The 23,952-nt window shown below is 38.2% G+C and overlaps 3 protein-coding genes across 14 annotated transcripts in view; 2 read left to right on the top strand and 1 right to left on the bottom strand.

The window, feature by feature from the left end:
• Positions 1–8: 8 nt before the first annotated feature.
• LOC124217226 (cilia- and flagella-associated protein 65) lies at positions 9–5,684 on the top strand. Its single transcript, XM_069135007.1, has 16 exons — positions 9–154; positions 290–509; positions 595–863; positions 922–1,241; positions 1,547–1,768; positions 1,882–2,127; positions 2,239–2,467; positions 2,543–2,899; positions 3,046–3,122; positions 3,195–3,471; positions 3,541–3,773; positions 3,818–4,052; positions 4,119–4,733; positions 4,829–5,052; positions 5,126–5,294; positions 5,364–5,684. Exons 1-16 carry the CDS (start codon positions 38–40, stop codon positions 5,682–5,684), a joined length of 4,131 nt encoding a protein of 1,376 aa, XP_068991108.1. The 5' UTR covers positions 9–37.
• Positions 5,637–23,951, bottom strand: LOC124216980 (tRNA (guanine-N(7)-)-methyltransferase). 6 transcript variants are annotated; one of them, XM_046622170.2, is made up of 7 exons: positions 23,738–23,951; positions 12,139–12,283; positions 6,748–6,887; positions 6,469–6,653; positions 6,252–6,365; positions 6,063–6,164; positions 5,637–5,971 (listed from the first exon to the last, which is right to left on the bottom strand). In XM_046622170.2, exons 3-7 carry the CDS (start codon positions 6,866–6,868, stop codon positions 5,840–5,842), a joined length of 654 nt encoding a protein of 217 aa, XP_046478126.1. In that variant the 5' UTR covers positions 6,869–6,887; positions 12,139–12,283; positions 23,738–23,951; the 3' UTR covers positions 5,637–5,839. The 6 variants fall into 6 exon arrangements, with proteins under 6 accessions (XP_046478126.1, XP_046478125.1, XP_046478124.1 ...); XM_046622169.2 differs by lacking the exon at positions 23,738–23,951 and adding an exon at positions 13,655–13,766; XM_046622168.2 differs by lacking the exons at positions 12,139–12,283; positions 23,738–23,951 and adding an exon at positions 9,811–9,925.
• Arms (Ankyrin repeat-rich membrane spanning) overlaps positions 7,474–23,952 on the top strand; it is a 44,374-nt gene continuing 27,895 nt past the window's right edge. Inside the window, exons 1-2 of one of the 7 annotated variants that reach the window (XM_069135817.1) lie at positions 7,474–7,728; positions 8,451–8,580. Coding sequence is in view for 3 of the 7 variants with exons in the window: in XM_069135813.1 (XP_068991914.1) it covers positions 9,917–10,081 (165 nt within the window). In the remaining 4 variants the exon portion in view is untranslated. The other 6 variants (XM_069135818.1, XM_069135819.1, XM_069135813.1 and 3 more) reach the window with 6 other exon arrangements.

Raw genomic sequence — 23,952 nt, 5'->3', positions numbered from 1 at the left:
TCAACTTCTTCAATTAGATAATAATCTCAGTTAGAGAATGTCCGAGGATTGCTGTCCTGATCAGAGTAAAATAAAAGTAATAACCATTGACTTTGGACATGTAATTGCTGGAAGAATTTCCAAACGAACTGTCAAGATCGTCAACGAGACTTATGTAAAATACTTTTTCTTCTTATCGGTATATTTGTAATTACGGAATGTTACTTTAGTTCGATTACTTTGTTATTAAGAAAATTATAACTGGAGTCTTCCTAAAATAAAAATCAACGCAGCTTACTATTTATTTTAGAAGAAACAGCACTACAAAGTTCACCGCGACCCTACTACCAATTGTCTGGACTATGTATTCAATGTAGAATTTCACAATTGGACATTACCTGCCGGAGGTTTCACAGAGTGCAAGATAGAATATCAGCCAGCTGTCCCTTCTCATTGTTATATAGATTACTTTAGTATCACAGACTGCGATCGAATCTGTTACAAGTTATGTGTGCAGGGTACATGCATTGGTACGTACATACGTGAGGAAAATATTTTGCTTTACTCTTGCTTTCTAATTTGGTGGATCGTCTAATAGTTTACTCAATTTACTAGGTCCTTATGTAGTGCCGTCGGTGTCACGACTAGTTATGGTGTGCCCCAAAGGAGTACAAGAAGTGAGAAAGCGATTACAGTTGACAAATGATTCGGAAGCAGCAGCCACTTTCATGTTTGACATTGACGAAAAATGTTCTTCCTTTAAATTGGACATCACTAAAGGAATTATAGCTCCGCACAGTCATGCGTACGTCAGCATAACGTTCTCACCTGAGGAGCAACAGATTTACGCGCTTTATCTTCCATGCTTGATACTTCATCAGGTATGATGTGTCCCTTGTCGAATAAACAGCAGATGCAATTTCATTGGTTTGCATTATGCAGGGGCCGATTGTCACTGAACTCTATGGCTACAGAGGCCCTTTGTTTTCGAAAGCCGAAGAGTTTGTTCCTGTTCTATTTGCCGCTCCAAAACCACTGATCGGAGACTTTGATGGTTATATGAGTGATGTTGTTCAAGTTCGAAAAGGCAGCTACCCCCCTATTTCTTTATCTGAAAGTCACCTAGATTTTGGCAGAGGGAATTGCGACGATAAAAAAAACTGTCAATGTTTACCCCAAGATATATGTTTCATGAATCATACTGATACAGATATGACGGTGAAATGGAGTAACGGTAGGGGTGACTTTTCTTTAGTAAACACGTAACAATTTGGTATTAGATGATGAAGCATAGTGTCGCACTCGTAGATTCCGAAAGCATTTTCGAAGTAAAACCTCGTACTGCAACTATTCGAGGATGGAAATCTGGTCTCTTCGAAGTTCATTTTCGTCCAAAAAAACAAGATGCTCTTTTCTCAAGAGAAATATTGTCCCACGCTTTCTGGAAGACCGAAGAAACTGGCAAAAACTCTCATTCGGTTCTGTCGATATCAATTCCGCTAATTACTTCTGTTCGCGTTGTTGGTAAGGATACGATAATGCTCTGAAATTAAGGTGATTATTATAGCAGTAGTTTTTATAAAGGTCATACATTCTCACCTGGGTCTAACGGCTGGATTCCACAGTTTGAAGTTCCTAGAACTGTCATTTTACCCCCGACTCTTCCGCTGTTTCCAGTCTACACAACTTTTCTTATCAAATTGCACGGGCATCTGGCTATGACTTTTAAATTCATACCTCCTCCAACTACTCACTTCACCGTGAAACCGATGGTAGGAATAATTCACAGGTACATAGAGTTTGACGTTCACTAATTTTTCCCATAAATAGCTCAAATCCGTATCTTGTGTCAGATGCAGTAAGACTTATTTCTTTTTGGTGCGTCACTACCAACCATTCCAGGGGTTATCAGATAGTTGCGTTGCACATGTTTCCTGAGGTTCAAAACAAGCTTTTTTACATCGAACGGTGGACGATAGAGTTCAACGGTAATCCAAACAACAAAGTGCCAATAGAGTTCAAAGCATATGCAGAATTCCCAAGGCTCGATTTCAGTAATAACAATTTAATCGAATTCGCTCCTGTTTATCCGCTATGCGAACAAACCACACAAGTAACAATGCGAAACACTACGAGACATTGTATCAGGTAAAAATATGGTCTTAAGTGAATTTAATTGTTTTGCAAATACATTATAAGTAAATGTAAAATACATAACTACTATATTTTACAATCTCAACGACTTGCAGTACATTTTAGGTACTCATTTCCTGAAGTACCCTCTGAAATAAAAGTCGAAAAGGCCAGCGGTGTTATTTTGGGAAATGAGATTCTGATGCATGACTGGATCTTCTGTCCCAAAGATACTGGAGATTATAAGTATACTATTTGTTGTCGTGCAACAGCTTTGAAGGCTGGAAAGCCTGTAGGAAATAGTGTCGATACACTGCTCGAAGTTACTGGAAAAGCGGAATGTGGATATCTCGTGGTATCTACATTGCTATTTCACAAATTGTATAATTTGCAATGACTTTTTTACACATTCTGACATTCTACCCGGCAGGCATTACCAGAAGAACTTAATTTTGGTACTGTTGCATACGGTCAAACTAAGAAGTTAAGTTTCCATATGTTTAACTTCAGTTTAGTGAAAATTCACTTCGAACTAAGATGTAATCAGCGTGGCTGGCCTCTCGACAGCATAACGCATGAGGTTAAGATCAAACCTGTCACAGATACAATAATCCCTGGAAGCAATAAAGAAGTAGAAGTAGAAATAACCCCACATAAATCTGGCTTTTATCAGCTAGTAGTGCAGTACTTGGTGCAATCCAATTCTTCAGCGAAGCACACGTCATGTACACTAGAGTTGCAAAATATTTGCATAGTAAATTGCATGTGTATTTTACCTGGTTTTGAGGTAATTATGTCAGACGAAGATACGTAATTTTTTCTACTGAGAATGCGGTTATTCGAATATTTATTAAATACTCGACATTTCTTCATCAAGTTAATTGGTTACTTTTTTCTGCCGCTTTAATTTATTCTGGGCTCAAATTCCCACAGATCAAGGACTTGTTATATCTCTGTGTTCAGCAACACATAAGCAAAGCATTGCTTTGGAATTTGTTGGAAATTGATGAGTACGTTATAAGACTTGTAAATGAAAACGTATTTCTTCCCAGTTCCCAGAATAATTGACTTTCCTTCGATAGATTCAATACTATTATTAATTCCATTGAACCGGGTCATCCAAGACCGAGAGTTGTTAAATTGCGTTTTCCGGAGCTTGTGTTGTGCCAAGAGCCACTGCTCATCAAACTTTTGGTTGTCAATTCTACTCCAACACATTCTACTTGGACTATAACGAGAATAAAGAAATGCGATTGTAAACAAGTAACTAAACATCGTGGATTGACATTCAAGTACAAAGAATATTGTTGCGATCACAGGCTAGCATGCACCATTTCTCCGAACAAAGGTGTACTGCAGGTAATTGGCTTGCTTGGTAATTACTTTTGTATTTTCAACTCGATGTTAATATATTTTTATTCCGTACAGCCACGACAAAAAACTATACTCACAGTGAAAGTATGCTACAGAATATTAGGAAAAACTAGTCTGGAATGGAAATTAGTATTATCTAACAATCGCAACATCATTATTAATGCCGACGTGGTAGCTTTGTCTGAAATTGAGCCTCGCCCTAGTCTTGTAGCGAACCAAGTTTTCTCCATGGAAAGAATATACATTGGGGATATAGATGCCATAAAACAGGTTTATTTCATACATTTGTAGCTTAGGTAATGTGGTGTCGCGTATATTGATGAATGAGTAGAGTCATATTGGATTTGCCTGAAAAAAACGTGTCAATTTATCGTCAGATGTGTTGGCTGTACAATTCGTTAGACCAAAAAGTGACGTACTCGTTAGACATTAGCCCCCTTTACCAATTGAACGCTGCTGCGCTCAGTGGAACATTCGCATGTACAAACCCGCAAGGAACTTTGCCAGGACAATCTTACTATCCAATTATTTTCAAATTCCAACCACGACGATTCGAATCTTATCAGGTATGATTTTCGTGGTATTAATAAGTCTATTTCACAACGGTGTAAATATTATTCTTCAAAATTCAGATCACTCTCCCACTCAAGCTTGGCGATACGATGACAAATCTGTCGATCGTAGCGAAAGCCGACATTTCACAGAAGACTAGATTTTTGACAGGCAAAGTTCCAACAGCCGATCAGTTTTCTATTCCTGAACTACCCATATGTTTCTCTGTGGATTTTATTGTCATATCTCCTATGCCGATGCACTCTAAAGCCGATAGAATGATCATGATTTACAACGAATCCAAGAACGACGTCATAGGATATCAATGGAAAAAGTTAGGTTTCAATCTTTGTTACCAAGGGTCTGTGCCTCGTTCAGTTATGCTTAAAAGAGATTCTTCATCTAAATGGTATTTACATTTTCAAATGCCACAATATTTCAGCTACGAAATGCCAAATGTACTTGATGTGAGGGTAATGCCAATAAGCGGAAGAATTCAGCCAGCAAAGGCGCATTCTTTTTGCATAAGGATCAGGTCTCTTTCGCATCCATGCAAAATAACAGCAAATTTGAGTTGTCAGTTTTTAAACCTCAGTGCCCAAAGAGTGTACGAAAAGAGTGTTCTTGTCTATAATACTCTCTGCACAGAATTGGATGGACATTTCATAATTACCGAGAAGGGAACGAGCAAACCGGTAGGATAGATAGCTGATTGTACATGAGCTATTTTCAAGCATCGTTTGAATAATTTATACCTAATTGAACAATCCTTTTATATTTTTGATATTAGAAACCATGGTTGGAACGTGCTCAAAAACCAGTATCTTTTTACAAATCACTGTCGATCAGCTGTTATATTTACAGTGTGTTGGATGCCGACTTGAAGACGACACTTGACGAGCAATTAAAAAGTTCACCGTCCGTAGAAATACGAACTAAAAAAAATGAAAGCTGCACTTCAACCGACCCAAAACTTATCGATATTGCCACATTCGTTTTAGAAGGAATGATTTGGTGATTGCATATATAATTATAGGGACTCTTACTGGTTGAATGTAGTAAAAAAATCCACGCTCTTTTTTCCCAGGGATATTTTAAATGGAAATTTATTCATAAATAATGTGAAAGAGAATCTAACTCAAGTACCGAACGTCAAATATGGTCAGTATAAAATGTCTCCGACGGAGAGACGAAAGCTGCAGGACAGATCTTATATTGTACCCCCCAAGCATTTCCTTGAATCGATATTTGAGCAAGTGAGATATAAATTTTTACGAAAAATTCTTTATTGTATAATACTAAATGAATTTTATTAATTTCTGCAGATGATATTTGGAATAGTTCATGAAGAATTTGGACTGAGTTTATGTCATTTCGTCGGTCCCGAAGACATCAGACAATTTTACTATCAAAAACGGGAAACACGAACTCGTCATTTCAGTAAAATGAATAAATTGAATATGCAAGGTATTTTTAAGCCTCTCACGATTGTATTAAAAATGAGCCACTTTGCTAAATTAAGTATCTCAGTGATTTTTGATATTTTTCTGTTCTCACAGAATCAATGGGTCAATTATACAGTCAAAGTAAGTCAAAAGTTGAGTCAAAGCAATTTTATTTGGAATCGCAAGTTACATTTAATGTAGAAGGCAATGATTCTGAGTCTTGTGAGTCATGTAACTAATAAATTGTTATCAATAAATAGTTGAATTCGTGTGTATGTACAAGCGTCGTTAAGGATCTGTATTTATTATTTATTGTTCCTCACTTTTAGCAACAAAACATCACGAGTACCGAACTGTTAGCTACGGTTTTCCACAAATGGATCTGGAATCCGTCGAAACACAGCTGGAAATTTATTCCCCTTGTTTCTTGTCACCTTTTGGCCCTCTTCCGTGCTTTCGTAAAGCTTTGCAACTATTGGATCTGAAGTCTGAAATTTTCATAACATTAACGGGGTATCAAAGAGAGAGCGCATGTGTCGTTACAATTTTTTAGTTTCTATTTTCACATCCACTTCTCACCAATTGATCTTCAGGGATTCTTTCAAAGAGCGGATGCTCGACAAAATGTTGTACCATCCACTCGTGCAGATCTTTGACATCGGTCATTGTGTAGACGATAGCCTGTACGACACATTAAAATCACGGTGAATTATTTTTAAAAAATATAGTAATACTATGTTTTTCATTAGCCAAGTAAGTAAAAATTACCCCTTCGGCTAGCACGTATGCATATTCGGCAAGAAGCGATTTATTAATGATACGCCACTTGTGCTTTGCCTTTTTGAAATGTGGATCTGGATAGAGGAAGAACATTTTTTTCAACTGTAAAGTGAGAATGGATTACATTCAGTGAAACAGCAAACCAAAAATGAGAGAAAGAACGAACAGGAAATTAACCATAATACGATAAAACCTAATTTTGCACCTGTCCTTTCTGAAAGTAATTAGGGAGATACTTCATTGCATTTGACCTCAGGCAAGCAATGTTCCGGTACTGTCCAGGGTGTTGAAGGCGGAGCGCTGCTATGCGGTCAGTCACATAGTCCGAAACCTTGACTCTGATTTCCATGCCGAGGATCAATTTATCCGGAAACATGGTGGACAATGTTACTGTGATAAAGATAAAATACATGCTCTCACTTTTGTCTGCAATCGCTTAGTTGGTTTAATATACGAGATTCAGACGTCAATATCGCGTGCGTACCAAGTAATCCGCCATAGCCACAGCCTATGTCCGCAAATTCAACCTGCTTGGAAGGCGGGGACTCGGTTCCCTCGTTCTTAGGGTCATGAAAGTACGCATCGTACAGCTGACCCCAGTCCATGCACCTCGGCGTCCTGGGACTAGGAAGGTAAAATTGCTATAAAATTGAGAGCGGTTCCGGTTATCCTAACTTAACCTAACCTAACCTTACTTTCGATTACCGAGAAGAAAAAATTGCGATAACGTTGATTGAGTAATTTCAGAGTTATCCTTACCTAATCTAACACAAATTAACCCTATTTTCGTTTACGGAAAAGGAGAAATTGCGATCAAGTTGATAGAGTTGTTCCGGAGTTATCCTAACCTAACTCTACTTTCGCTTACTATTCAATACAGTGATCTGCGATGGGATTGGAATGGGCCCGTTGCCTGTAATATTTTTTCTGCGGCAATGCGACGACCGCCGTCATGACGAGGGTATTATTTTCGAAAAAACGTCAGGATGGCTCGCTCGTTCCTCAGTTTCGAACGATTTGACGTTTCGCTAGTGGAAGTGGGTGGACGGGAACTACGCACCGAAGTTGGCCGCGAGTCGCGCACGTGCGAAGAAACAACAGCTGACGTGACGTTGCGTTCACTTCACTCGCCGTCTGGCGGTCGAACGAACAGTTTTCTCGGCCGAGAAAGCGAGCCGAGTGGGCATGTGTTGTGTGCCAAGTTACTACGGTGCAGCCAGCAAACAGCGGTAGAGACGTACGAAAAATTGTGGGGCAACGCTGGGGTTTGCGTGAATTACAGTTGGCCCGAGTAACGAGTATTCCCACGTAGCAAAAAAACCCCGAGTGTGTATATTGTGAGGAATGTTAGGAAGGGTGAGGAGACGCGTGACCCCCTTTATTAGAGAGAATCTTCATCCCGTTCTCACGACGGGAGTACGAATCCTGCTCGAAGAATTGCCGAGCGATCTCTTTGTTGTTCAGGGTAAGGTTACAACTTCCCTGTATACTTGTACTCGTTGCTCCAAGCATGTATTTATGCATTACGCACACTGCAATCGAATCGCGTACAGAGACGAAATTTTCAACACGAACCGCTGGAGGATGAACGTTATTAATTATCCGCAGGCCGGATGATCTTGGCCTTCGATTAGACGCGTCTAGCTACCCTTGACTATGTTGCTATAAAAATCTACCACGCGTGTATGTGTGACGTATGTTAAGGCAAGTTTAAAAGCGAACTGCTGTCACATTTTCATCGTTTTCAAGGAACTCTTTCCGGGTAGCTATACGAATTTCATACGAGGCCTTGATCCGGTTACGAGGATACGAGGAAGAGGACGCAGGACGTCGTTGTCCTGTTTTCACTTATTTTTCCTGTAACGATAAATCACAGACCTACTTAACCTTGCTGCTTGAATACAACCCGCTAAGAATCAGCCAGCTTTTTTTTACTTTGAACTCATTTGACTGAAAATGATTTGTACGATTTTTTAAGAATTTTTAAGGAAAGTTTGACATTTCGTACAATTTCATTGTAAAAATCGTTTTCGTACAAAATCGTAAATATGCATTGTTTCTCATAAAACGAAATGTTCCAATTTATATGAAAATTCGTAGTAGTAGAAATATTCACCAGGGTAGTTTTTAAGGTGTAAGCCACTCTGTTCGTGTATACCTATGTCATTACATCCTTACGTCTTTCAGACATCGCGTGCACGCGAAAATCACCGGCATAAATCGTGACTGGGAAAAAAGAAAAATTCATGACGCTACCGGGGTATAGGTAGAAAAAAAACTGCTGCTGCTGCTGCTGCCCCGCATTTTCGGCTCGCAGGTATGACGACCTCGAGTTAATTCACGTATATGTATAGATATGTTTTAAAACTCGAAACGGTGAAACGTTGCTGTAATTTTCCTCGATCCGTGTGGTACACATATCGCACTTTAACTCCGAGACGATAAACGTATTACATGTTTTACATAAATTACAAGTTTTCAGGGTTGCTGCCTACGAATTTGAAATCGAATTTTAAAAATCGAAGATGGCGGATCTAATATGGCGAACGAAAATTTCAAATTCGATCGGATCTGGAGAAAAAAATCTGTCCACGAGGGGTTTTTGGGATCGCTAATTACGAATCTGAAATCAAATTTTGAGAATTAAGTATGGCGAATCCAATCAGTGAGCCTAAAAACCCCTGCATAGAGTTTTTTGATCGTATTCGATCGAGTTTGAAACTTTCGTCCGCCGTATTGGATCCGCCATTTTGAATTTATGAAATTTGACATCAGATTTGTAATCAGCGGTTCGAAAAAATCATAGAATACTCTATCTTGTTACAAAGTTTGACGCAACACAATATGTGTGACTCACAAGGGTTAATCGACACTGTCGTTTTCGCCGATCATATCTCGATCGAAGATGAAATTTTAATATCTACTTATATCATCCAATAAAACGTAACATGTACTCGCAATCAGTGCATCCCCTTCGGCACTTTCATAAGTACCTCATCCATTCTTTGCTTTAAAAGTTGTACATTGATAATGAGTATGTATGTACATACATGTGATTACGAGAGGCTATTTACTCACAGATTATGTGATAAGCGATTGTAAAATCTCAATAATTTCCCACGCAATTCCAAATTATTTCACTCGCCATTAATTTCACGATACCGATTCCAACCTACTTCGATTTTCAAAGATAATCAGTGATTTCAATCAATTTACATTCGAATTACAAATGATTTGTGCTTGCTGTGAAATTTCCCAAGATTTCAAACAATTTTCAAAGATTTCACGTAACTTTTAACCGATTTCAAAAAGTTAATAACCCATCGGTACATCGTATAGTCTGTCCGAATGTAAAAAGTTACAACGCTCTTGACTTCTTGGCAGGCGAGGCGAAAGGGGGGGATTTTTGCTCAACGCGACGAATTCGCGCAACACGTTCTGCACGCGTGGCCAGCAACGAAGTCTGTAAGTAGTAGGAGTAGAATCAAGTCGAGCCGAGACTCGACTTCGGTGTACAAAGGTTCACTTACGCAGTACCTACGCATACCTGGAGGAATCCTGTTCGCCGGTATTAAATAACGACAGCCGTGAACCGCGGGCAGTCATGTAGTTCATCCGGGTTTATAACCGTTGGTGCTTGCCGGTGTGTTTCTATGAGATTATTATACACTTTGATTATCACTTTGCGTAGTGAATTTTTTATTTTTTTTATTTTTTTGTTTATCGTAAACCCCGATCGCGACGGGAGATTTTTTTGCATTATGCAGTCATGGATATCCGAGACGAAAACTTGGCTCTTCGAGTCCGACGCGAATTCGGTAAATTAGCAATTGTTTTTATATTATATTAAACCGTTTATTCCGTCGTATATTTAGGTATGTTTATCGTTCACGGAATTAATTTTCCGTAAGTATTATGTCAGTGTGTGTAATGAAAAATGGCGCCAAAATTGATCTGCCTGTTACAGGCAAATAGAAATTAAAATATCGTCGTTTTTGTATAGGTATAATAATTTGCCTTGTCTTCTTGTAACTTTCTGGACTGGAGAACTAATTGTAAAAGTTCGAGGGTGCAATTTATAGAACGTGTTCTTTATCTATGACGAAAGAGGGAGGAGAAACTTTGCCGAAAGAAACCTCAACAGTGTTTCGTTAATAGTATATATAAACAGTGATATCTATTCGGTCTATCTAATCCCTGCCGTCTTTCCACAAACTTGTTACATATCCCGATGGCGCTAGCGATCCAGAATATATACACATATATACATGTACAATAATATTTTTCTCTGCTGTATACAATATAAAAACGAAATTGACGATCGTCAGTGACGTGGGATATATGTTATTATTATTTATATACATGTACACGTGCTGCAGGTTCGACGTTCGAAAATGTTTACTACACGCTGTACTACATCGCGTACTATTCAATCGCGTGCACGATAAATCTTTAAACGTTGGTAACGAACTCTTTCGAAATCGGTGTATAATATGCGTACGTAAGTTACGTGTTGTACAGGGATTTGGAAATAAAAGAAAAAAAAACTTTGTCGAGCTATGCGATGCCTCTGACGTCACTCAGCCATTCTTCGCTGAGCTGACAATGAATAATTGACAAACATGTATGTTTGTACGTACGTATGTACGAATGCGTGTGCGTGTGTGTGTCACGTGCTATTTAAGCGAATCTCTAGAAAAGAGGCAAACTTATCGTGTAGTGTGGTGTTGGGTGATTATTTACACACCCGGCATCACTCTTATTGACAGATTATATCCGTATGAATAGGTGTGTATAGGTATAGTATGAGGTCAGCTTACTCAGAGCTTCATGGTGGCGTTATCTATAATTATAATTTATTTCCTTTCCATAGAAAGGACGGGGCGACGGTTGAAGTTCCGAAAACTCCCTAATTCTAAATTATTTGGTGGCGAAACCTGATGTAAGAAAATCAAACTTTTACGCAACAACAAAAGTTTCGAACGGTCGGAAAAACCGACGGCTCAAAGTTACGAGAATTTAAGCTGCGATAAGAGAAAATTTTCGAAAGGTGAGGAAAAAATTCCGAAAAATACACAGTTTTGATAGAGTAAAATTTACCCCAAGTTAAAATATACTCGCACAGTGTAATTTAATCAACGAGTGGGTGTGAAAAATGAGGAAAATGGAAAATACTATAACAAAGAAAGATCAACGTGGTGAAATTTCACCCAGCCAGAAATTCATAGATCTGAAAATCCTGCTTCGTTCGGAATTTTGATGTCACAGATTTTTAAATTCTCTCATTTTCGCGCTACCGAAACCTTGAGCGTCGGCTTTCGTCCAATTCGAAACATTGATGTTTCGTCAAAGTTTGATTTCGTTACTCCAAGTTCCGCCACCGCGCACCAAAAATACGTGCAAAACTCGGTGACGTCATCACCGCGGCATCCGTCTCGTCACGACATTGTGCTTTTCATTTTCAGACCGCGAAACGAGGAAATTTACGTGAGAACAACAACTCTCATCTCTGAGTTTCTCTATATTAATAAATCATAACAGACTTACAGTATTACACAAACAGTTACAGTTTCATCTTACTTATTGACACATTTTTACACTGGAATGTATTCTCTCATTTGCCTGAACATAATATGTACGGTATACTTTTGAATACGAGAAGAAAATGAGCAAAATCGATCACGCGTCGATCGAGATGATCGAAAATCCGGCGCGTGGCGTGTACGGTATTCTCTAATATCCGGCATCCTATCCTATCCTATCCGTTGGGATGATAATTTTGAATTACCGAATGGATGATGATAATGAGGAGGAGGAGGAGGAGGAGGAGGGGGGGGGGGGGGGGCAGTACAGCGACGGATACCGAACGACTTACCGAGTTGCTCTCTCCTCTCGTGATCATTTCTGCTCCGGTTCCCACCGTCGGACTTCTCAAAACTCCAGTGAAAGTTCCGACGGACAGTTAGTCGGTGATCGTTCGGCGCTCCGGATGCATCTTTGAGGTGTGATGAACAAATAACCTGTGAACACGGTTTATTATATTACGTTAATTTATATTCATAAACGTACATGAAATATTACGGTACTGTGTAGAAAAATATCTTCGAAAACTTGGAACCCACGCTACGGTTACGTCGTATATTGCGAATCGCGAGTCAGTTTCATCGGTCGATCAAAAATCGATAAGAGAGTGAAGTTCGCGTTGCGTTAACGTAACGATTTATTTTTGAGAAAAATTATTACTTCGTAACTGTACGTGGAATCGTGTAAAAAATTGACTCGGCTATTTTTAAAAATGAAATTTGTATTCAGATTTGAAAAATTCAAATCCTTTGAAATAGTTATGTAAATTTAAAAAAAAAAAAATTGATTTTAGTTTGAATATTTCGTTACGTTAACGGTAATGAGTTGAATCTGGTAAATCGGTGATGCTTTACGTTAGTATATAACCCTTTCCACTTTTTATAGTATTTGCAATCGTTCCAGCGGATAATCGGACGAGCGGAATTAAAACATGATCTTGATAACTTGATAAAAAATTTATGACAGTGTTTTTATCGCACAGTGAGCGGTGCGGTGCAGTTGGAGAGTTTAGACCGTATGTTTTTTAATGCATCTTCTTCGGTGCAGCGGAGTCAGTGGAGTATAATTGCGCGTACCGTGTATCATGTGTGTAGTTATCAGATATCATAAAACTGCTTCACATTTTGCTCAGGTTCTCTCTCTCTCTGGTATATCGTAAACGTTATGCGTGTAAAGCGGTTATACGATTAGTGTGAAAATGACGAATATGGTAGGTACCTTGGAATCGTGCAGTTTCGTCGCTATGCGGACAATTGTTTAAACATATTCGACCGTGGTTTTTGATCGTGCTCTTGTTTGTACATACGCGATGAAAGTAGTATTAGTAAGCGACACGTGGCTGACGTTATACATCAGGATAAAGATTTTTAAATTCCCCATGCGGTTTATGCAATAATTTTTATAATTATATAAGTTAAACTTTAACGGTAATTTAACCGTTTGAGTCATAGAGGTATAGGTATTCTTACTTGACTGTTTTATACTAGTAGGTTTTCAATACTCGAGAGTAATTATAGCGATTAATATAAATTGTTATTGTTAGAAACAAACTGATTGAAAGAAATCGTGAAAATTTACCTCTCTTCTTGTTATAAAAGTTGACTTGGCACAATAATGTTTGACTCAAAGGGTTAACTAAAACATTATCGGCAATCGTATATCTTATTATAATTGTTTATAGATATCGCGTATTAGCGTGTTAGTACGTCTAATTTGCACGCGGGATTATTAACCGACGATTCGTTATGTATTATTTCTGAAATGGACGTTTTTTTATGCTGCCGATGCGAGGTGCTGATTTTTCAAACCTCATTCACAAGTTGAGCCATAATCTGGATCCTGATCGCGTATACACGTGTTGTTCGTTACAATTGTCATTTATCTGCGAAAACTGAATGTGAGTAGACCCGAGACGATGTAAATAAATCTAAAACAAACATGATACTCGAGTGCCTTACGTGTTCCGACTGAAAACAAATCGCTACTTTTAAATCCGCCGTTGTAAAAATAAACAATATATGTATGTACTTTGTAAACTATAATATACCGGGATTATCAAAAGATTTGTATGCTAGTATCATACAATCGTGGATTTTAAAAAAAAAACGCCTTGTAAAAATTAAAAAAAATGACTTCTGATGAGTTTACGATTATAAATGGATTTTCTGAGTTTTTTTTTTTTTTTTTTTTTGCCAGTATAATAAATAAAATGTATTATTCGATTTATTGCTGTTTTTCACAGCGTATAGATAGAGAAAACCCAAGGATATATATATAACTAACATTGAATTGCAAACTCATTTTTCGCGTGATAATGTAATACTCGTAACATTATAGTCTTGAAACCTTGAGAAATTGTTACAATTGTTTAGCAATCGTTTCGTCACCAGCGTCTCTCCACGTCTCGGTTTCTCTTCGATATTGTATAATTACATCCGATTCGGTAGTCTTTTCGCATTGCCACGTTTTGGTTTTTTTTTTTTTTTCCATCCACCTGTTGGCAAAAGTGCTTCGTAATGTAAAAGTACGAAATAGAATCATATCGAAGTTGGTAACGTTATCTCAACGATTCGAGCTGAGGAAAAATCGTTATTTCGCGGATATAAAAATTGTCCGAGATTCGTTAAACCGTAACAAAACAAATCACGCTAATATTTCGATACCTTGGTTCCTAAAAAATTATTGTCAAATTAAAAAAACAATGATTCGTTCACCAAATTACAATGTAAAACGAGTGGCAATAATTTTCGGTTATTGCCATAACCATCGCTGTACAACGTTTATCGTCACGATATTATATCAGTATCGAAACTGCACCGCGTCTCCGCTGACACTCGACAAATAATTGTCGCCACTGATCATCGAGACGGACGCGATTCTCGACTATGACGAACCAATGAGAAATAAGTGTAAAAAAGCTGGTGGGAAAAAAAATATTTAAAAAAAAAAAAAAAAAAAAAAAAATAAAAAACCACAAACGAACAAACGTCCCACATCATCGTCATTACGCCGATCGCCGTTCACGGTACGTAGCAGCAGCTGTTACGCAATTTTTCACAGTCATCATGCGGCCGCGTGCTTCGCTTGACTGTATATACGTGTACATATATCGTACCTATACGGTGAGACGACGATACGCGTGTGTTGTGAATGATGTTTAGAATCAGTGCACAGGTGAAGACAGTGCGTGCAGTGCGTGCAGGAACAAGTGTTCACCGGTTAATGGGATGCAATTGCACGAACAATCGAATTCTCAAACGGTGATCGCGGGTTGCGGTAGATCGATTATAGATAATAGATAATAGGCTAATTCGCCCTACGTTCCAGCTGTAAACGTTAAAGAATATGTCTCATCGACCGGCGAAAATTACGTATCCTTCCGCCAGGGGTTACAGACAAGTCGTTACTCTTCAGGCGGAAATTCGACGACGACAGTTTGCCGCTCTTGCTATGCGAACAACGCGGCCTCAAGGTGTTGCTAACAGGAAGAACGAGGTACATAACAAATATCCTACAGCTGTAGTTTTTACTCGGTTGAAATTGTTGACCAAGTCATTTTTCTCTTTTGTTATTGCAGGTACTATCGTAGTGTGTCCATATGTCGCGAATGTTTCTTTGCAACATGTAATTGACGGAGAAATTTAATTGTCGATGATAATCGTTTGTTTTTTTAAAAAACATTTTTTTTTTATTTAATTTATTTATTTTATTTTTGTAGATGAAAAGTTTTGTATTTGTTACAATTGGGCACCCCGTTGTATTTTGTATCGTTACGTAGCCAGCAATGAAAACATTTCTTGATTCATAATTTATCGGCTGTGAATCTTCGAAAATGATTTTTAAAATGAGTATTCTTCTTTTGTTCTAATTATTGTTACACACACGCGTAACGAAGTTTACTTAATGCATATATCTACCAATCTTTCTCACATACCATGGTCGAAGGTTAATGAATGATGCTTGCTAATCGAGTCTTATCACGAATGACCGCATTGCCGTCACCACGGTCCACTTTTGCATATCGTATATAAGTCGCGTGCGATTGTTGCGTCGGATTTGGACATTGGTTTTATCCTACTCGTTTCTAGTTTGTTATGGTTAAAGATCCACCGTATCGAGCATTGTGGGCGGGGTCAAGTTACGAATTTGAAAAATTTCGAAAATTCCGGTCTTATTGCGAATTATTCGATGGCGAAAGTTGGTGTAAAGAAATCAAACTTTGAAGAAACAGCAAAGTTTCGAATGGCCGGAAAGCCGACGGTTCAAAGTTCCGAAATGCAAGATTCCGAAAATTCAAGGTACGATAAGAGCAAAGTTCCGAAAAGTAAAGTTTTCATCGTCGGATTCGTTCTTCGTCAAATTTGCCTTTTTATTTTATTATAGGTAATAAAGTATGCGACTGCACTTTTGTATCGTAATATCGTAGCTATACGAAACGTTGAAATATAAATAACTGTTCTGCAGCTTCAGAATGTATGGAATAACTGAAGGAATTGAATTTACTAAATCCTAATGAATTCGTTAATGCCGTATTTCTATAGTTTACCGAATTTCAGGTAATTCTATAAATTTCGAAATCGACGACTTTTTTTGAACATGCATTAATTCCAATAACGTTACAAACTTCAAACCTGATGTATTGCAATACGGCATTCACACACTAACTGCGGTACTGCAGCAACGCGCTATACGTTACATACATATAGGATAGTAAAAGCGTGCGTTTTATTCTTGGCAGTACGTAACTAGAAACGTGCGAATATAATAACGCATAGATGTATACACGCACGTATACAAATAGAAAGAGAGAGAGAGAGAGAGAGAGTGCAAACGTATATATGCTTCCCTCTTATCTAACATGTATATGAAGTTTCTAAAAACAATCTACGCTATTTGAAATTTTTCTTCCCAATACGTATGTATATATATGTACAAATATATACAGTATACGTGAAATACGTCCGCTTGTTGTTTTCATGTTTTAAATTTAGTTGTACGATTGGTGAACAAAATTAAATTAGAATTTTCGAGTTACTTTATTTATAGACGGCCACCAAGCCCGATAGTAAGCCAATTAGAAGGCGTCAGCTACGCGTATACATATATATATATATATATATATATATATATATATAGTAGTCTTTTCAGTCAGGCTTTTCTTAACCCCCGCAATAAGTATTTTGCAATTCTTGGAGAATTTTAATGAGCTTCATCTCCCGCCAATTACGCACATGTAATTCGCGCTGCGATAAGCATACCTACGTTATATATACATATATATATACACACATATATGGTGTATTCCACGTCAACTTAGTAGACGGTTGACCATGACATTTTTTAATTTTACCAAGGGTTATTCCTACGTTGGTACAAGCCTTGAAAAGCTTCCAACAAAAAGTTACACATTTTTTGCAATCACTCGTCTTTGCCCTGTGATTTTTCAAACCTATCTCGGAAACAGCCAAATTGATTTTTATGAAAGAAGAAGAAAAACAAAACATTTGGTTTCCGCAATGAAATATTTTCGCACACGATTTAAAGTGGGGAATTCTTTATTTATATTTTTTAATCGTATTTTTCTATTTTCATAAAGCTTGAAGATCTATTATGATACGTATCGCATCTCCGATTTGATTGTTTGATTTTTGTTTCATCGCTTCTCCGGTTCTAGATTACACTCAGGATTTTTTTCTAAATTTTTATAGTAGATTTTTCACAGGTATGAAAATAAAATAACATTTAATGAGGTCCCACTTTGAATCTCGCGTGAAAATGTTTCATTTCGGAAACGGAATGTTTTTTTTTATCTTCAAGTTTCGTAAAAATGAATTTGGGTGTTTTTGAGATGGGTTTACAAAAATCATTGGGCGAAGACGAGGGATTAAAGATGACTCGAAATTTTTTTTGGATGCTTTTCAGAGGTCAGTAATAACGTAGGAAAAATGTTTGGTGAAATTGAAAAACTTCACGGTCAAACGTTTCCTGCATCGGCGTGGAATGCCCCGTATCTATACGGTACTCGTACAATTTTGCAATACTGTAAAATGACAGTGACGGATTGCGATGGTTCGTTATCCATCGTATTGTTATACCAATTAGCCAGAGTCTGGACAATCCGGCCATGTGGTCAATGACGTTCGGTATACGTGATTGGAGCACAGCAAAGAAGAAATTATCTTTTCCGCTCTGGTGGTACTTGTTGGACGCATGCACACTCGGTCTATGCGAACGTCCCGCGTCTCTGTTTACAAGATAAGACATGCAATTGGAAAGTAACGGAATGGATGGCTGACATGACAATCTTGAAATTATTCCATGAGTTTAGTTGTATTAAAACACACCAGCATAGTTATACGCGAGGCAAAGTCGGTGGTGTCTACCTATACATTATCTCATTTTCACACAACGCGTGCATGGAAAAGATACAATTAATTGCGAACACACGACGTGGAATCCAATCGGCATGTGGCAGTTCAACTCATCGGCGCGTTCTTCTTCTTCTCCTTCTCTTAAGTTCGTATTGTTAGTGTATTCGATAAAGTACCGTAAAGAGACGATCGTATTGCGGAGATATTGACTGGATATTCTTTCCAATATCACGATTCTTATCAGTTTGAACCGAAGCTTATGCAGTGAAAATTTACAGAGCTAATCAAACGACGATGGTCAGTTTATCGTTTAATGTGTAACCGATAATAGTGTACCCAATGTATGCTCTTTTATTGCATACGTTCTTCGATGTTGGGATAAGGACATCCTGCACATGTGACGTACGCGACTCGAGGTCTGATAATCGTCCAGTGTCTACATATACTCTACATATATTATACGTTTAAACTTGTTATCAAGAGTCGTATGGACAAACAAGTATTTCGTTCGTTTGATTATATCGATAGTGCCGATGTGTCGATTCCATTACTCTTTTGACGAACGACGGACGATATGTGTCGGTAGTCTCGTCGTTGAGTTGAACGTGTTTCCATCATCCTTGGTTATAATCGTGACTTGTTATTGTCGAGTGATGAAAGATTCGATCGTGTCAACGTCTCGTTGTGACAACCTGTGAATTTAAGTCAACTGTCAAAATCTAATCTAATTTGTAAGCCGGTCGCATTTTATTACTTCTCGAATATCGGTTCTCACCGCGTGTGGTGTTCAAGTTGCAAACTTGTATTTAAGGTTCGCGATTTTTACCTTTATCATCGTCGAGGTGATGGATGGTCGTGACATTTACGCTGTATGGTCTGATTATCGAAGTAGAACGTTTTCAACTTCGCTAAAGAGCGATTGTACTGATCAACTCACCGGTTGTAACGGACATTGAAAGAAGAGAACAGAAACGAAAAAGAACTCTTGTTAAAGTCGAGCTATGAAAGTGATCGATTAACGGCGATGCACTGTTGGAGGATAATTTGCGGGAAGAAGGACGGACCGAAGGTAGAAACGAAGTCCTCGAGAATGAAAAACAACGAATGTCAGTCCTGACAATTTTCAATCGGTTACGATTTTTGACGCCGAAATGAAAAGGAAATAAATAAAAACAAGAATAACAATATCGAGGAACATCGAAATAAACAGACTGTATCCGCGTTAAGTAAAACGGCGATACTCGAGCAGCGAGGATCACATGAGTAGTGAAACCGTTTCTCTGTTGCCCCGTTTCAAAAACGGGGAACAGAATGGTACCATATTCAAGTCCGGGAGTAAAGGAGCCGCTGTTTTGACGCCCGTTTTCATCCACCCCGGACGTTCTTACGGCACGATATATTCCTACAATTGCGCCTTTCGCACTGTCGTTTCACCGATGCAAATTCAGGTGAGGGACACGAGCGTCTGATGTAAGAGATAAGCGGTCGTTACATGTCCTCAATTTGTTCTACGGGCAAAAGTGGCTGATCGGAAAGTTAGTATATGTGTGTATCGTAGGCAATCAGGGTAACGATGGTTCGTCGAGTCGTCGTATCAGTGTTTAAGAACATCGCTGACTTATTTAGAGATGCCGCCACCGTCTGCTGCGACGTCGGTTAAAACATACGTGCATACTCCTTAAAATCGAGGTACAACGCACGCTCTGATCGTCTTCTTATCACCCTTAGAACGACGAGAAATCTTTTGAGAAATTATTGGCTGTTCGTTTGATAAAACATCCCCTTGGAAGTGATTTCCTAGACATGTTATTTATTAACGGTGAATCTTTTTCGTGGCAGCACGACGATACGACTGTCAGATATACGCGAACTTCTTTCAAAACAAAATTTTGGGTATACAGTAATGACCATTAATCTCTTGGGCTTACGGCTAACTTGTTTTTGGTCCGAAACAAAACGCGAGGTTCTGTTTCATACGAATTATGTGAATAATGACCGGCGATGCGGCCTACGTGAGAAATTGGGAGTCATTGTCACGTAATTCGTATGAAATCGGGACTCGCGTTTTCTTTCGGACTACAAACAAGTTAGCCGGAAGCCCAAGGCGTTAATGAACATTTCCGTACATACGTTGTACGTACAAAGCTCACCAGTCCTGTTCAGTTTCACCAAGTCGACACAGCTCTGGATTGATGTGTGCGTTGATACAGGCACATTCAACTTTTTACTACAAATATTAGTTTCGGCACGTTCTTGGACCGTTAATTCGCTAGCTGTAGCGGAAAAGTTGGCAACAAAAGAGGATACCTATTAAAGAATGAAGATTACATTCCCGGTTAGTTACAGCGTATTCTTCTACCTTTTACAAATATACTTTCCTAAAGCGATTCCTCACGCCGCGCGACGTCCGAAATCCGGTCGAGAATCGATCGATCCTATAGGCATAAAAAGGAATTTAAACACCATGTATGTAACGGACACTTTTTTACGAACGACGATTAAATATATGTAAATCAACGCGACGCGAATCTGCATGTCGAACAACGAACGAATGAGACTTCCGCGTTGAGATAACGTGTCGCGTGTGAGTCGAGTTGCTGCCAAGACTGCGGCTATAATCGAGATCATCGTTCACGCGTTAATTGATCATTAATCGTTCTACACGTGTGATGGATATTCGGAGGGAAATAAATTTTCTGACTATGATTATTATTCGACAAAATAATGGTATCAGTACGCGTATATCTACGGTAGATACGTTACGTTGCACTTTTAGTTATATTTTCACAGTGTATGTAATTGTCACGTAACGTCGAACCTTGAAATCTGGTCTGCGATGCACGAAAAAATAATTTAATGTTGTAAATTTTACATCTTTGTTTCGGTGGATAGGTATATGGAAAAAAACTTTCTTGGAATCAAATCTACATCAGTCGCGGTAGATCTACCCAAGCGTATGTTGTGACTCGTTACTTGTTGGTTTTGTGAATCCTTGTTATGGAATTTCTTAATCTTTCCACAATCGCTGTATATGTTTAAATTGAAAAAAGTTCTGTCCATATACTCACCGCGCGAGATGTAAAATCTGCGGTACATTTCTTTCCGCGTAACGTCGATTCTCTTTGGATTTCAGGGTAATAAATATTTCGCTTGATACGAGATCAGCGCGTGACTTTGCAGGAGTAAGGCAAGATTCATCAAACGTTGATCGAAGTTTAAACTAAATTAAGCCCAAATTTTAAACCGCGTAAGGCCGTTTATTACAGGCCTCTGAATCGACGATTGTCGAGTCAAGTTTGTGATCCAGTTTTCAAAGGCGCTGCTGTTATAAAATTTATGTTAATGCACGTTACGCAAATCGGTTCAACTTTGAATCGATGACTTTTAAATTATCGCACCGCACGACGATATGCAGGAACTATGCTTGTTCCTCGATTTTTCACGTAACGTGCGTCCGTCATCCGTCACGTCACGAGGTTGATAAGACGTGTTCGATACGAGAATATCGAAGCTCAAGACGACCTGATATTAATTAACGAAAATTCACTATCTATCGCTAACTTATTGTCAACGTGTTTGCGGTGTCTCTACAATAAAACACGCAGGGTCAGTCAGTTTCTCGCTCTTGCAACAATCGCCGCACACGTTGGGCCTTTTTTTTCATTGTTTCGTAATCCGTTTCTCAATTACATTACGTGCCATATTTATGAACATTTGTAGTGAAATATCCGGACGATGTTCGAACAGGATTTTTCCCGAAAAAGCAGCGCGGTGGAATTGCTCATACGTCAGGTAAAATAATCTACGATAATTTACGTTCTTTTTGTGTTTTTTCGTTTTGGTTTCAAAATTTTTTATATTTCTTTCGTATTTTTTTTTTTTTTTTTACACCACACCCGTTACGATCGTGAAACGGCAAGCGAACTTCCGCGTTCGATGGGGCGTATAGTATATCAAAAGATTATATGCATGTGTATATTGGGTGACAAATTTTTTTTTTTTATTTCGGACATCCTACATCTTTTCTTATCAGTTGAATACTCAGCCGCTGTGTAACCATGCCTTATATCTTATAATCGGTATATATTGAATTTGGACTCTTTGTGCGTATTGTATCATATATTGTGTTTGCGTCGTGCAGCGTGTTTAGCAACCGAATATTATACCAATATATTAAAGTAGTACCCTATTCGCATTAACTTGTATATGTACCAATAATAAACAACGAGGACGACGACGATCCTAGTCCGTGTTTGTTACAAGCTAACATTATTCGCGATAGTAGGTATAGATCGGAAATTTATAATATGTAGACAGAGTAAAGTACACGTAACGTTATTCGCTAAGGTAATATAATGTGCGAATTTTATTCCCGGAACGAAATATCGTCGTTTTTGTGCGATGTAATGTTTGTTACTGACGTACAGACGCTTTACGTTTTTATTATTATAATTCTCACTTAACGTACAGTATAAAGAATGAAAATAAACAAACTCCCCCCCCCCCTCAAAGCAATTCGACGAGGGCTTCGATAGGCAGCGAAAAATTGCAGGAAAACCGGAACAAGTTTGGGAATGTCGTCAATTTTTAAACAAGTCATGGGAAATAAAGAAAACTACGTTTGTTCAACGGCTAAAAAAATGTATATATTTTTAATTTGTTTTAACCTTCATGAACTTGAAATTTGTTCTTTTGGATTATATAATACATACATAAGATTAGGGAATTTTATTTCGGCAAAATTATTGCCGTCTACCACACGCGCTGAATCGTATAACATAATGTAGAATTGGATATTTGAAAATACCGGTTGTAAAATTGCCTCGCGAGGCGGCGAATTCTTTATAAATTTACTCACTTCAAAAGTGCCGCTTATACATATATATATTATATATTATTCGTTTCGGCGCCAAGTTGAGTTTCTACGTGTGAGTGAATGTAACAATTGCATGCATCCACCTGTCTGTGTAAATTGGCTGTGCTTGCAGGTCGGTGAGTTAATTAAACAAAAAAACAAAAAGAAAAAGATTTTTTTCGTCAAGCTTTCTCTCCGCTCCGCATCTCGTAAGACCAAGGTACAAAAATGCTCAAAATAAAAGTATAAGGATTTTTTTTTTTTTTATTCCGCCAACGTAACATGTTAAAACCGTAAAATATGGTTGTGGTCGAGAATGCGCCATTATTATACAGATCTGGTGATAACAATATGTGTACACGTGTAGAACGGGTGGTCCTTATCAACCAACTTCTTATGCTCTGGATTCTCGTTGGATTATAATTCACTTGCAAAATTTATTAAAAATGTAATTTGATCGGCAATCTTGACTTTTTTTTTTTCTTAATTGATTTAACTTCCTTTTTTTTATTTTTTTTTTTTATTTTTTTACACAAAACGTAAAGGGCAAGATCTATCCTTTGTATCGTTCGAACAAAGGTCGAATCTTGTATGATATGTTGTAAATAAACGAGGGTAGCACGATCGACGTTTAATATTTTGCGATCGAAGAGAAATTTTGTTACCTTTTTCGTCCCGGGTTATTAGTCCGATATTCGCCTTGTTATCCTTTGTTAAACACTCGGATCTTTGTTACAATTTTACATCGGTCACGGGGTATAGAAGAGACCCGCATATATCCCGGCGGCACTCTTACATCGTCCATAGTTCGCGCTTGTTTCCCCGTTGAGTGACTCGGTTTGGGTTCCTCCGCTGTTCTCGCAGTTTTCTCTCCCAACTT

This window comes from Neodiprion pinetum, chromosome 4 (assembly GCF_021155775.2).
Source record: "Neodiprion pinetum isolate iyNeoPine1 chromosome 4, iyNeoPine1.2, whole genome shotgun sequence".
Lineage (NCBI taxonomy): Eukaryota > Metazoa > Arthropoda > Insecta > Hymenoptera > Diprionidae > Neodiprion > Neodiprion pinetum.
The sequence above is the reverse complement of the archived record's forward strand: the minus strand, read 5'-3'. Positions and strand labels throughout refer to the sequence as shown.

Coding starts and splice junctions, on each gene's coding strand:
- LOC124217226 (XM_069135007.1), top strand. CDS start 38: ATGTCCGAGGATTGCTGTCCTGATCAGAGTAAAATAAAAGTAATAACC. Junction 1,242..1,546: donor GACTTTTCTTTAGTAAACAC/GTAACAATTTGG, acceptor TGATTATTATAG/CAGTAGTTTTTATAAAGGTC. Junction 3,472..3,540: donor CGAACAAAGGTGTACTGCAG/GTAATTGGCTTG, acceptor TATTCCGTACAG/CCACGACAAAAAACTATACT.
- LOC124216980 (XM_046622167.2), bottom strand. CDS start 7,217: ATGACGGCGGTCGTCGCATTGCCGCAGAAAAAATATTACAGGCAACGG. Junction 6,654..6,747: donor TGGCTATGGCGGATTACTTG/GTACGCACGCGA, acceptor TCTTTATCACAG/TAACATTGTCCACCATGTTT. Junction 6,165..6,251: donor CATACGTGCTAGCCGAAGGG/GTAATTTTTACT, acceptor TGTGTCGTACAG/GCTATCGTCTACACAATGAC.